This window comes from Dipteris shenzhenensis, chromosome 24, assembly GCF_047967505.1.
Source record: "Dipteris shenzhenensis isolate YYH24624 ecotype China chromosome 24, Dip_SZ_1.0, whole genome shotgun sequence".
Taxonomy (NCBI): domain Eukaryota; kingdom Viridiplantae; phylum Streptophyta; class Polypodiopsida; order Gleicheniales; family Dipteridaceae; genus Dipteris; species Dipteris shenzhenensis.
The window spans coordinates 4468085-4482213 of NC_141619.1; the positions used below are offsets into that span (position 1 = coordinate 4468085).

The window sequence follows — 14129 nt, forward strand, 5'->3', positions numbered from 1 at the left end:
CCAAACATAGAGCCAATGTAATTGCTATACTCTAATAAACGGTTATGTTAGTTTGAATAAAGGTTTGGGGAATCAAGAAAAGGGTTCTAATTTTTGCAACCGAGAGCCGGTAACTAATGAATACATCTACTAACTTAGAACTTTATTGAGTCACTAGTCTCCTTACACCCATGGTAGATAGAGCACTTGTTAGGCAATTTCTTGAAGAAGCATTTTACCCAAGGATAGCACGTCTGTAGGTATGCATTTCTCTAGAGGAATCGCCTGTAGGGTGCGTATGTGTCTCTGCTAACCGTTGATGTAGGGTATCGATGTGATGAAGATGCACAATCATGGACTAAAAATGGTTGTGGTTATGAGAAAGATTTTGAATCTTATAGTAGCCAAGAGGGTTTATGGGTTTTGAATCTTGGGACAAGCTCGTAGATCAGGGGTCACCTAATTTTGAAAATGCTTTGATGGGTGAAACCATCACTTTCAAGCATATCTGAATGAAGAATATACTCTTTCAACAAAATTACTTGTATGATGAACAAAGACCTCTAGAGATTTGTGTTGGAGTCTCAGTACAACTATCATATGTTCATTACAAGGGCTAGGCAATGTCAATTGCAAATCGGGTAGCTACCAACTAGTTCAGTTTGAGTTGTAGTTCAATATCATAAATGTTCTACTAAAGTAGCAATAATGAGATTTGAGGATGAATTCCTAGCAAAAGGATAGGGATCTTGCATGGATTTTCCTTCTCGCAATATGATGAGCTTAAAGGGAACTAAGAAATTTTGAAGACATTTGCGGAGGAAGGAGCCTTTCATTTGTACTATCCTCACTAATGTATGAGTTGGGGGGAGTCATTATATGTTACCCTATATGTCACACACATTCAAGACCTATTTTTTAAATCCCTTATCTGTGAATATTGTATGATTGAAAGACACCTTTTCTCTATTTAAAACCCTATAAAATGTTTTTTACGATACCCTTGTGTAAATATATTTTTGTTAACAAAATGATCTATAAAGGTCCTTCACTTGAGTGCCCATTGATAGTCACATTATTTTAATGTGACCCTCCCCAAATGTAGCCCCCCCCCCCTTTTGGCCCAAGTAGTGAAGATCAGGCCCGACAAGAGAACCCTTAGATATGTATAGGTTGCAACAATCTGCACTAGTGCCCCATCAAGTAAATTTCTCTTAATGTGCAAATGACTGAAATATGTTGAAGATCATAACCTTAGTTTTACCTCGGTTTTACCTAAGCCTTGAAATCATGTCAAACAAAAAGACTGGAGTGCATCCAAATGTTGCTAAACACCCTTGACCAATGAGGAGACTAGAACCACATCATCTATACATAGTAGAATCGAGATTATGGTACCCACTAAGGTGAATGTACTTTGCACAATGGCTTGATGGACTCAAGCTCATTTATATTTCAACGATGCTTGATGACCTTGAAACTATCCCTCTACTAGAGGATAGAGCCGCCGCTCTCTAATATTTCCCTCACACCCCCAAAATCTACCCACCCACCACCCATCGAATTGGTTCCATATAATGGCTTGTACAATAATGAGTGTAAGGCCTTGCACTAACAACTCATACTCGAGATTAAGCAACATCTTTTGATTGAGATAGAGACCAAATGATAGCATCATCATCTAATCTAACGAGACTTTATCCAAAACAAGGAAGATTACATAATAACTACAAGGTTTCTAGTGGAAGTTTCTTGAGCAGAGGTCCACATCTCCCCTCATAGAACTAGCCATTTGGCACATTTATGCCTGCACCTTGTATGACGTCCCTACTAGCCTACACTAGACCTCTCATAGCTCCCTTTCCCCACCTCCTATTCACTCTTTATTCACTCTATGGCAACAAGGGTTAGAAGTACAATCTAGAGCAATATAGATGATCATGATCATTGTGGGTGTAGATTAGCGGGCAAAGCTCCGCTTGTAATACCTTGAGCCTAAAATATGGTACAGTGAATCTAAAAGGATGAGGATAGCCAAAACCCTCTCTAAAAAATATTCAATCATACTTCGTAAAATCGGGATCTAGAAAGCAAAATACTAAAACAAGAGAGAGAAATACTAAAACCTACACTTTTTGAGGTCCCCCACTTTGTGGAGAGACTCAAAAAGTCCCCCCACTTTGTGGAGGGACTCCATGATGGTCCCCCACTTTGTTGTGGGACTCATGAGGTTTCCCCACTTTTTGGGGGTATTCATGAGGTTCCCCCACTTTGTGTAGAGACCCAAGAGGTCCCCCCAAAAGTGGGGGAACTCTTGTTTAAGAGGTCCCCTACAAAAAATATCCCACCCTAGAGGTACCTATGAATTGTGTAGAGACTAACATGTAATCTTTCAATGGAATGAAGCTCCGGTTCAGTGTTCATTGCACTTTGTTGTTCATGTGCTTGTTCTCGCTGGATTCATACTCCCTGAACACTATCATGTGATAGCATGCTCTAACCTTGCAATCTCCCATCCTTCTCCCTTCTTTTCCTCTTCCTTCCTCCTCCTCCTCCTCCTCCTCCTCCTCCCTTGTCCTCCTCCCTCCTCCTCCTCCTCCTCGTCCCTCCTTCACCTCCCCCTCCCTCACCTCCTCCTTCCTCTCTTGATCCTCCTCCTCAACCCTTTACCCCTTGAAATCGTGAAGGAGACTACTCTCCACTCCTCAACCTTACACTCCTCCTAAACCTTCCAACCCTCTTTAAACCTTGGAACTCCTAGTTATCTCTCTCAACCTTATCCCCCTTTTGAACACTGCAACCCCCTTCTAAATCCTTGAGCTCCTGAGCCAATAGCCTCCACCCATCGTTGTGATCTAGCCCTCTATCACCTACGTGAGCACAAGAGCTGGTTTCATGCTTTAGCCTACACCTCTCACAGGAATACGACCCGAGCACCTATGCTACACTTGTGAACACCTATGCTACAATAAGCAACGACATGACTCTATATAGATGACCAACACCCTCAAAACCTAGACTTGGGAGAGACAATATCAACACTCCATCACTGGTGATATCAAACTTGCAGACGTCAAGCTACATACTGGCCTGACCAAAGATCATTAGGGGCTATGTATTGAGTACATTATACATGGGATTAAGACGCGAGACTTGATCCTAGAAAATCTATTATATGAAGTGGTTTTCATGGTTTTTCCACACACTTGGACCCTTAACATGATTATCTCGATCCATAAGGTAGTGGATCCCATGAGCTTGGAAAACCATGAGACGATCATTATCAGACATGGTATGTACAAGATTTATTCATCAATACTTGACATTCATGTCAATCAATTTGCAGAGTGTGAGGGGGATTCAAAGCTATGCACAGGTATGTTTCCACGTAGATCGTGCTACAATGGATCCCATTTTCACACTGAGAGCTATTATTGAGGAGACCCATGCATAGAAGCTGTGAGTGGATTGTTGCTTTGTAAGTTTTCGGAAAACCTTTGACATAGTACCATGAACCTGATTATTTTGATGACTACTAGACCTAGGATACAGTCAAGACATCATTTGGGTAGTCTAGACACTATATGAGCGGGTATAAGGTAGAGTCAAGACAGGGGCTAATTTGTGATTAAAATGGATCTCCTGGAATTGGGATTGCGTATACTCAAAACCTTGGAACCTCCTCCATGTCAGAAATAAGTAAGCCCATTAGAAGAGGGCCATGGATCTAGACAATCATAAATAATGAGATCACGCATCCTGCCCATCTGTATGAAGGTGTGCCCATACAAGGTGACCGGGCATTGTTGATCTACAGAGACTCTAGGGATACATACCTCATCTAAAACAATGTCACCAAGTCGTATTGAAAATCAATGATATGATACTTGGTGGATGAGAGTCTTGCCATTGAGGTCTCCAAGAAGGAAAGCTTCCTTGTAACTCAAAAATGGCAACATATGGGGATGCCTCCCCCCACTCTAAGAGCTTCCAAAAAAAATGTGAGGTCTCTAGTGGGAAGTAGCATACGTCAATGAGAGTATCCCTTGATGGTGTGATCATAATCCAAATCTATAGGAATTTGGCATGCAGATAGTGTCATTCCAAATGAGGGATGATCAATATAGAATTGCGACCCCGCTCGGCCCCCTGTTGAGAGATATGGTGCCATGAGCACTTGTAGAGCAAAGGTATGAGCAAAGGATAAGTTGCCACATGGCATGGAGGAGATATCCCACATGTGAGCAAGCAAATGGATGTAAGTACCCTCACCTATAAAAGGGAGGTTCATTTGAAGTAATTCAATCAAGCACTTTGCATTATCTCAAGATTCTCTTTATGAGTCCAAGCTAATCTATCTTGGAACCTAATTGACTTGAGATACATGTCATGAGCACTCTCTTCATCATGCTTGCACTTAGGTTGCATCCTCCGTAGATTAGTGTTGTATTAGGATGTCGTCTTAGTGACTAGGAGAATAGGATCCTCACTTTGTCATGGTATCAGAGCTTAGGTCTAGTCTCCTAGTTTAGTTGTAGGTTGCATTAGGAGCACAAGTTTTCTCCTAGGTTAGTTTTAGTTTTTAGATTGAGAGAATTCCGTCCATGAAAATTTGAGATATTTCCGTTCTTGTGAGAACTAGAACTTCTTCTTCTTTCTTCTATGAGATATTGAGGTTTTTGAGTGTTCACTCAAGCAGTAGCGACTCCGTCTGCAAAAAGGCCGTCTCCTGGCTCATAGAACAGCAGCTCAGCTGTGCCATCCATAGACTAGCAAGTACAAACAGTGAGCTTCCTGACTATCAAATGGCACACCTCTACTCGCGGTAGCTTCAATTCCCAACGATCAAGGCATCTTGCAGCAGCAGCAAGCACTACAATAGCAACAGCCCACAGGACTTCTGAATAGCGCCTCCAACTCCCTCAACGCAGTCACTTGACTCCAAACGATCTCCAACAGCCCAGCCAGCTCTGCGCATCCACAACTTCAACGACACCTACCAACTCGGCTCCACAATGCCCAAGCTGCCCACAGCCACAACTGCCTCATACGGTGCCTCAACAACAACTACGAAGCGCTCATGCACCTCAGCTCCCACGGGACATGCAAGGCGACTTTTCATTCAACACTCTCGTCAGATGAGTGACTCCGCAGCACTAGCCTCTCCAACAAATGACCTCTACAGCTGCTCCGTCTCAAACGCCTAGGCTCCATCGACATTGTAACGCCTCACGGCCCCCCCTTGCACCAGCGACTGAATACGCACATCCTCCAAGCCCATCTTCTTCCCATTGCGATGCCCGCGACAAACCTCCAGCAGCCAGCCTACGACCCCGCATCTCGCAGCTCCTGAGAGTCTACGTCGCCGTCGTCGCAGAAGCTTCAGAAATCTCTTTCTTCTCTTTCTCCAAGGTTTCATTGATTGACACGTGTCAAGATAGGACTTAACTGTGGTTACCTTAATGATCACCATGGTTAGGTTTAGTTGCGTGGACCATGGTTAAGTTAATGTAGACTTGGGTTAACTAACTTGGGTTAGAAGGTTGCCACATGACACAGGGCCACCTAAGCACACAGCCCCTTTCTAAGCACAGTCCTGAATGCAGCATGTGAATGCCTGAGCCACATCATCAAGGCCCCCTCTTCTTCACAAAAGCTTCAACAAGCCATAACTTGCAATCCAGGAAGAATTTGCACATGCTCCAAAAAGGAAAAGTGATCGTCTTTTTGAGCTCTACGCGCCTGTCATGTTAGAATCATTGTATGCAATTAGACACTGCCAGATTTGAAAGTATCATCAAACTGGTAAGACCTTTGCAATGGCAATCCGCACTCCAACTGTTGAGAAGTTTACCGGGGATGAATTTCACACATGGTCTACACAAATAAGATATCTTCTGATGCACCAAAAGCTTTGGAAGATTGTAAAAGAAGACATACCCACTGCACAAAATGATGCCTGGAAGGAAAAAGATGAAGCAGCACTATCACTCATTGGATTGCACTTGGGTCCAAACATAATTCATCATATAGACTCTAAGGATCATGCCAAGGATGCATGGGATGAGTTGAACACAGTGTTTGGTGCAAAAGCCAAAAACCAAGAAATTCATCTTAAGATTGAATTCTATGGTATGCACATGGGCTTCAATGAATCCATGGCACAATTTGTCAACAAAATCAAAAGCATTATGACTCAACTAGAGGGCATAAATGCAAAAGTAGGAGAGAAAGATGCACTTGCAATTCTCCTTAAAAGCATGCCTGCATAGTATAATGCATTGAGAACCACTTTGAAGAATTTGCCAGATCCAAAGTTTGAAGAATGTGTATCCTCTCTTCTCGAAAAAGAAAGAGAGTTAAAGGCATCGACATCGACATCGACATCGACATCAACATCCAACAGCTATAATGAAGAACAAGCACTATTCAGTAAAACATCAGTGAAATGCTACCATTGCCGAAGGATGGGTCACTATCAAAGTGACTGCAGATTGAAGAACAAACCAAAGTGTCACCATTGCAAGAAGCTCGGACACAAGGAAGAAGATTGCAGATTGAAGAATCAACAAGTCAACTACGCAGAGTCATCATCAAGCCATGAGCCAAAAGGTGACATCAATGGAATGTATTGAAAAGCAAAAACCTTGCCAACCTTGCCTATGTTTTGTAATCAAACCTGACCACCTGAGAGTAGCTATGAAAGCACCCAGGGGAGGTATTGACATGTAGAAGCCACACTTGACCACCTTAAGTAGCATGCATGCACTAAGGGGAGGTGATGGAATGTAACTCACATCTGACCACCTTGCAGTAGCCAAAGGATTATGGCACCAAGGGGAGGTGTTGAGAGATATGGTGCCATGAGCACTTGTAGAGCAAAGGTATGAGCAAAGGATAAGCTGCCACATGGCATGGAGGAGATATCCCACATGTGAGCAAGCAAATGGATGTAAGTACCCTCACCTATAAAAGGGAGGTTCATTTGAAGTAATTCAATCAAGCACTTTGCACTATCTCAAGATTCTCTTTATGAGTCCAAGCTAATCTATCTTGGAACCTAATTGACTTGAGATACATGTCATGAGCACTCTCTTCATCATGCTTGCACTTAGGTTGCATCCTCCGTAGATTAGTGTTGTATTAGGATGTCGTCTTAGTGACTAGGAGAATAGGATCGTCACTTTGTCACCCCCGTACTCCTCCCTCTTTGGTCTCATCTTGGTAGGCTGACTCCCACATGTGTTACTTTGGATTTTGATGAGTTTCTCAGTAGAATATCTTATTGCGACCTGTATACGATTCTGAGAAGTTTCATGGCTCTAATCATAAGGTTCCATTACAGTTTCAAATGGTGCATGTTAGCATCTCGGTCCTATAAGTCTCACATATCCCACCCCCTATGGAAGCATGTCAACGGGTTCACATCTATAATATTGGATCCCTTTCCATTCCATTCAAATGATCCTTCATCCAAAGAACACATATATTTTTCTTGAAGCCATGGTCTACAATAAAATAAGACACACAATAAAATTTTCAAATAATAAAGTTTGAAATAGATTGTGTCATTTCTCTTTCATAAATAAATATTTTACTACAAAGTAAATGTATCTCTCTTATTATCTCTAACATCACCACTCCAAAACATTGTACAGTCTATAAAAAATAAGATACAAAAACTTCAAATAAATTAAAAAAATAATGTCTCCAATTTCAAGCTCATTTCAAGATTACAACAAAACCAAAAAGAAAAAACAAAATGATCATTTTTCAAGCTAAATTTTATATTTAAAAAGTACTCCTTTATGCTCTTTAAACTATTTTTAAAGCAACGCATGTTAAGACAAAATATTTAAATAACAAAACACATTTTATCTAAAAGTAGCATGTCATGAAGACAAAATGCTACAAATATTACTATCATAATAATAACATAAGAAAGAGATATATATTAGAGCATTGAAATTGAAGCAAAGACATGAACATGTAAAGGAGATCCTAAAAGGTAGAGGAAATGATAGTGTATCAAGAAGACCTACTTACTTAGCCATTAGAAGTCAAGGACATTCAAGTGTAATAGTACTTTACATCATTCTCAAATGCATTAATAGGTTGCTAACTAGAAATTATTTAATAAAGAACAAGACAAGGTAAACAAAAATGAATGATAAAGGTTATGCCAAGAATGGACACCTTAGGTAATGCATACATTTTGGTACAATTGCAACTCAATTATTTATCAAAGAAAATAGGGGAATATATCAAAGACCTCGCTTTATGAACTAGATGCACAAAATACCTTAGAGGAGAAGGAAAGGTTGGAATGCATTGAGGTGTTGTTGGACTTCATAGGTATGGATGCATATTGTGCTGCAAAAGAGGATTCTTCCACTGCATAGTGAATAGCATAAATTAAACAAAGACCTAGAAAGAGTTGGTTTTGTAGACAAGTTTGATTTGTATAGATAAAAGATTGCACGCGCGGACAATCATGATTTCTTCCTTATACTTGGAAATTTTTGTTTTTGGGGGTTCTAATGATATTGATCATTATTATTAGCAAGGTTTTTGATATGATCCAAAGGGGCATATGATTGAAGCGTTAAAAAAAGAACATCTTTTTTGCTTTTTCAACATTTTTGAAGATGAAAAATGATATATTTTAAGGTCATTTGGAAAAAGAAAAAAGAGAAAACTACAAATTTATTAAAACCCACCTTATTTTTAGAGACTTTTTTTGGAGAAAATAGTTCAAATGATTCTACAATGTTCCCATCTACATGTAATAGTTCCATTTCAAATATAACACTGTTATGATAAAAGCACGAATGTGATGCTAGTTCTTCTCTTTTACTTTTAATTCATGCTTTTGAAATTTTAATTATGAAGGGCCTAGAGAAATGATATAGGTTCCAGCTATATTTTGCCTTTATTTTCTTGAATGGAATAGATTTTGAAGCTGAAATAAGATTGTCTTATCTTTTGTGTTAGTTTCTTAACAAAAGCTATAATGAGAAAAATCGATCATAGAAAAGATGTAACACTACCTTTCCACTATTTCTTTCTCTCTTTTGGAATTTATGGTTGAAGACACATAGAATAATAAAGGCCCTCTTGTGTACTCTATTGTCTTTGTTAAATGAATACATTTTTGACATCACTTTAGCTTTTGGATTGAGGCTTTTAATGACTAGTGTTTCATAAACGTCCCACTAAAGTAAAGCTAAATCAAATTCGATCTTGTTTTATTAAAACAAAGATCAATTCGTATTAAAGAAGCTTGTAAAACTTGCATTAAAGTGTTATACTAAGGTCTTTCACATGAGTGCATGATCTTGTGCAAGATACCATGTAAAGTTTTATTATAGTATGCTACTTGCCACATAGTGAAACACCTTTGTTACTAACTCTCTAAGGATCTATCTCTCTTTGGAGGAATAGCTTCAAAATACTTGTTGAGAACCTAAACTTCCAATGTATAAACACATATGCTATGAGATCAAATGCAAGTATCATTTCTAAGATAAGCATGAGTGTTAACATTTGCTAAGTGGTCGAGTGTCTTAGTAAGTGGCCTAAGAGGACCTCGCCAATAGCACTATGCTTTCTATCATGATTAGGCTTTGGTAGTAATGTGGGATGTGCAACACTTTTGGCCTCATGAGTTGTAAGCATTTGTGGCTCGTGGGGATGGGTGAGAAGGCTTGCTCATGCCACTATGTTGGAGCTACTACTGCTATAATAGTAATGCACATGAATGTCCTATAAGGCCCATGACATTAAATGCTTTAGATTGAAGCTCACTACTCCACACTTTGCAAGTCTCATAATATAAGTAAACGTGAGCATTTATTTATTTTTGAAACAAAAAACAGACTGTGCTTACACATGACCCATTGTAGGGTCCACACATGTTGCAATATGGTTGAATTGTAATCAAAGGTGATATTTTCCCTTTAAAAACATAATGCCTCTACAATCTTTGGATAAGTTTCTATGTGCTACCATCCAAAACACTTGCCTTTGAATATTTTGCCAAGTTTCTTGGTGTAACAAGTGAGATTGGCATGTGGTCATATGAGACAAAACCATTTTATGTCTTGAAATTCACCTATCAAAGATATATATTGTATTTGTTTGTTTTGGATCATGAGTTTTACATGTTAAAAGAAATTCTACACTTTTCCCTAGCGCAATTGATAAGAATTGATACCTCCATGATTGTTGCCAATTTAATGAGAGATTTAGCATGTATTTTTTATCTTGGACGTTGGATGCCAAAGAGGGATAAAAGCAATCGTACAACCATGATGGATGATTTTATCTTCCCACTCCCAAAATTTTCCCATGATGTCTTGGTCACCTACTCTTAGAAGTTTCAAATGGAGGTACCCCCATGTGGTTGCATTTTCCAACGCTTACCTTGCCATAGTTTTGTGTAGTTATACGAGTGATGGTAGGATTGTGGGAAAAGCCACTTGCCATCCATGAATATACTAGTAACCCAAGTACTAGACATTCGTTTCACTGGATGCTAGAATCTGTCCGCACGGGGTCAAACCTTGACCTTTTTACACACAAGAATATCCCTGGAATGTCCGAAGCTGCACCGGCTGTCGCCGTGTGCTCATGAAGCTCAGCGTCGACCCGCGCCCATGACGAGTTTCCGCTGCTGCGCTTGTCATGGGAAGCGAGCACACATGGGATCGGAAGAATCAGACGAAAATTCTGCAGACATGGTATCGCAAGAATCGGACGCAGCTGGATTTCTTATCCCTCCTCTAAACTTCTCCATGGTTGATGACGGGGTCTTTAGATCTGGATATCCACACAGGAACAACTTTCCTTTCCTACACACACTTCAGCTACGCTCTATAGTGTACGTGTCCTGCCGCATGTGTATTTAGTATATGTAATACAATGACGTTTTCCAGTCTTGTTGAGCGGCACTTACTGGAATCGTCAAGTTTTTACTATACTCCAAACATGGCCAGATCACCTTCTCACTATAATGCTTAGTCGGCCTGCTAGAGGAAATGCCTGAAGAGGCGCAAGATTAGTTTAAAGGGTCGCCTTACGATCGAATTAATGCACCGATGTTCAGTTTCAATTGCCGTAACTAAACTTGTAATTTGATCGCACGAAACTGACATTCAGAAACACAGTCTGGCGTCTCTTTTAAGATATGGTTGAGTACAAAGATGCCTCCGTAGGCAAACTAGAGTAACTATATATGAATATCGCCAATTGAGCCTCCTCCGCCAAACATATGCGCCCAGTAATTTGGATCGATAGATTGAGTATGTACGAGTTCATATTGTTCATCAGGGTTCTATTTCATGTTTGCTGCTTCAAGGCTTTGTACAATGACTGAATGGGTACTTCTAGGTAGGTGCGAGTTTGGTTTTGAGCTTCGAAATATAAGATGCTGTCTTGATGCTCTATGAGCGAATTATTTTTAGATTCAATCTCCAAAGGTCGTCTCGAAGAAGGTTTAGTGAAAATGTGTGTGTGTGTGTGTGTGAGAGAGAGAGAAAGAGAGAGAGAGGGAGAGAGAGAGAGAGAGAGAGAGAGGCGCCTGATGACTTAACAAAGCAGAAAGGGATTGATAATCCACACATATATCGTGGTACTTGAAAAGAAAGCCAAAGCAAATGCCTGTTAGTTCATGTGATCAAACAACTGTTGTGCTTACAGTTTTACTTAAAAAGAGAACAAGGGACTCCCGAGAGACTGGTATTTGAGGTTTGGTGGACCAACTTTTATGTGGCTCTTAAATCTTTTGTGGGTCGCTTGAAAATATGGGCAGGCCACATTGTTTATGTATCTTAAGAACTATCGTCTTCTTTTGTGTTTTTAAAATATGTTTCATTCATATCTATTAATTTTCCTGCTGTGGATTGCAGCTATCTTTGCCCGGAGCCCTATCCAGAGCTTCATATGGAGTTTTTAAACATGCACAATATTAAACTTTTTCATTACGGCATAGAAGGAACAAAGGTTAGAAGCTCTTGGCCGGTTTACATTTCTACGAGTCCAATCAGTGTTCTACAAGTTTGTCGCTCCATTACCTTGTTCCGATATGCATCTGCCTCATATAAGAAACTCAGCGCATGTATTAGTGCTATGTAGTGATAATTAGGACATTTTTCGGTCTTCAGATGCACTGAAAGCTTTTCTTGTGTATGTGAGTGGATGCAATATCTGGATGTTTGGTTATTGGAGATTATATCATCTTACATCAACCATTCATTGTTGGATTCTAATAATGCCATCGCGTTAAGGCTAGCAATCTGTGAGTCATACTATTTAAGCTGTGGAATCGTAGTTCAAGTTAAGGACTCCAGGTCAAAACCGATAAACATATCAGGTCTAGTTCTTATTGTTTCACAAGTTTTTGTGAATGCCAGGAACCCTTTGTGGAGATTCCAGACAATGTGATTAGAGAAGCTCTAAAAGTTGTACTGGGTAGGTAATGATGCTCCACTTGTTAAGCTGCAAGGATCGAATTGTCACACAGGAGGAGGTTTTTGGTTTGAAATCAAAGCAAGGTCCTGAAAAGCCTTGACCTCAAAAACTTATGAGAGCGTGTTTGAATCTGTTACAGATAAAAAGAATCATCCTGTGTTGATCCACTGCAATAAAGGAAAGGTACTAGTTAGTAACTTGCCCATTTTCTTTTTGTATTCTCTCTGAAAGCAGTAGAGCGAGTGCTAGCTCATCAGATTCTCATGATGGAGGTCTTACTTGCAGCATCGAACAGGATGCCTGGTTGGCTGTCTCCGGAAAGTACAGAACTTTTCTTTGACATCCATTTTTGATGAATATCAACGTTTTGCTGCAACAAAAGCAAGAGTTTTGGACCAGCAATTCATTGAACTGTTTGATGTGTCAAGTTTCAGAAAGAACGGGTCAAGCTGGACATGCACGTGTACCTGTCAGTGCAAGAAACATCTTGTCCGGGTTCATTCGGCTACTTATAACTATCCAGAAAGTTCTTCATCTGATGAGCAGGGTGGTGTGTCTGCATGCAACTCACAGCAAGTTTCAAGATAATTATCTATCTACCATGTAGAAGTATATGGACTTGAAGAAACCAGAGTGCACTAATATGTACATTTTTGGATAACCTTTTTCACGTAAGCGTAATACTTAAATATCTTTCGTTGAAGATACAAAGGTAAGACCATTCATTCTTTTCTTTTAACAACGGTAGAGTTTATCATTGCAACTTGAAATCACAGACGTTGCAGGAGAGGTCCCTGATCAACTTCAGAAAATACAGGTAGGTCATTGTAGCAAGTAAAGAGATTGGGCTCTTTATGGTATTTATGATTGGATTTTCATTCTATTTTTTCCCGTTGCTTTAGTTTGCAGCATTCAAAAGGAGCTCAGTAGTGTAGCTTAGAAAGGACATAGGACCCCTATAGGACCTAGGTTGCTTTTTGAACGGGCTTCAAATATGTATGATGTCTTTATGGAAGCTCAAGCTTTAATATAGCGTGCTGATTGGATGATGCATCATGCTGGGAGAAGTTTTTGAAGCTTCTAAATCGATTTTCCTTACATGGAGGGCTTTGTCCTTTCTAAATAATCTTGTAGAGGAGTCTGTAACTTTCTAGGCAGATCAATGTGTGCACGCGTGCATGTGTGTGTGTGTGTGTGTGTGTGTGTGTGTGTGAGAGAGAGAGAGAGAGAGAGAGATGGCTAATCGCACATCAGATAGGATCCCAGTCTGAAGTAATAGTATTCATGGGTTCTCATTTTCCTTGGTAATTCCAGTATTTTGCCAAATTGGCCCACCATTTTCTTTGTATGTGCGTGAACCACTGGACAGGCTGCTGGCAGGACAAGGAAGGTTAAAAAGCAACTTGAAATGCCTCTTCATTATGTGAAGAGTATGAAGTATGGGAGACCCACATTTATTGATGGTGAACTGACATGGGTGCGGTCGGTGCTCAAAGAAGTAGTGGCCAGTTAGCAGTGTGCAGAAGCAAGGGCAGTGAAGAGTCTAAGGCTGAGCTGAGACGTAAGGGGAGAGGCATGGGATAGGGTTCAATTATGATTGTACCCTAAATGTCTTTCCATCAGATTAGAAAAAACCAAAAATGCAAATTAGAGTCTTAGAATTTTAGATTCACTTCAGA

General features: G+C 40.1%; 1 protein-coding gene across 6 annotated transcripts; it reads left to right on the forward strand.

Moving 5' to 3' along the window:
- The first annotated feature begins 10511 nt into the window (after positions 1-10511).
- Positions 10512-13184, forward strand: LOC147886105 (inositol diphosphatase DSP1-like). 6 transcript variants are annotated; one of them, XM_087395137.1, is made up of 6 exons: positions 10512-10861; positions 11889-11982; positions 12393-12450; positions 12590-12633; positions 12736-12771; positions 12889-13167. In XM_087395137.1, the coding sequence occupies exons 1-6, from the start codon at positions 10638-10640 to the stop codon at positions 13036-13038; spliced, it is 606 nt and encodes a 201-aa protein (XP_087251263.1). In that variant the 5' UTR covers positions 10512-10637; the 3' UTR covers positions 13039-13167. The 6 variants fall into 6 exon arrangements, with proteins under 6 accessions (XP_087251263.1, XP_087251262.1, XP_087251265.1 ...); XM_087395139.1 differs by having other exon boundaries at positions 10513-10861; positions 12879-13130; XM_087395140.1 differs by having other exon boundaries at positions 10515-10861; positions 12885-13127.
- The last annotated feature ends 945 nt before the right edge of the window (positions 13185-14129 follow it).

Excerpts from the sequence above, each read along its gene's own strand:
- LOC147886105 (XM_087395136.1), top strand. The coding sequence starts at position 10,638 with ATGACGAGTTTCCGCTGCTGCGCTTGTCATGGGAAGCGAGCACACATG. Across the intron at positions 10,862-11,888 it reads CTTCAGCTACGCTCTATAGT|CTATCTTTGCCCGGAGCCCT; the intron begins GTACGTGTCCTG and ends TGTGGATTGCAG. Across the intron at positions 12,634-12,735 it reads TCCACTGCAATAAAGGAAAG|CATCGAACAGGATGCCTGGT; the intron begins GTACTAGTTAGT and ends TCTTACTTGCAG.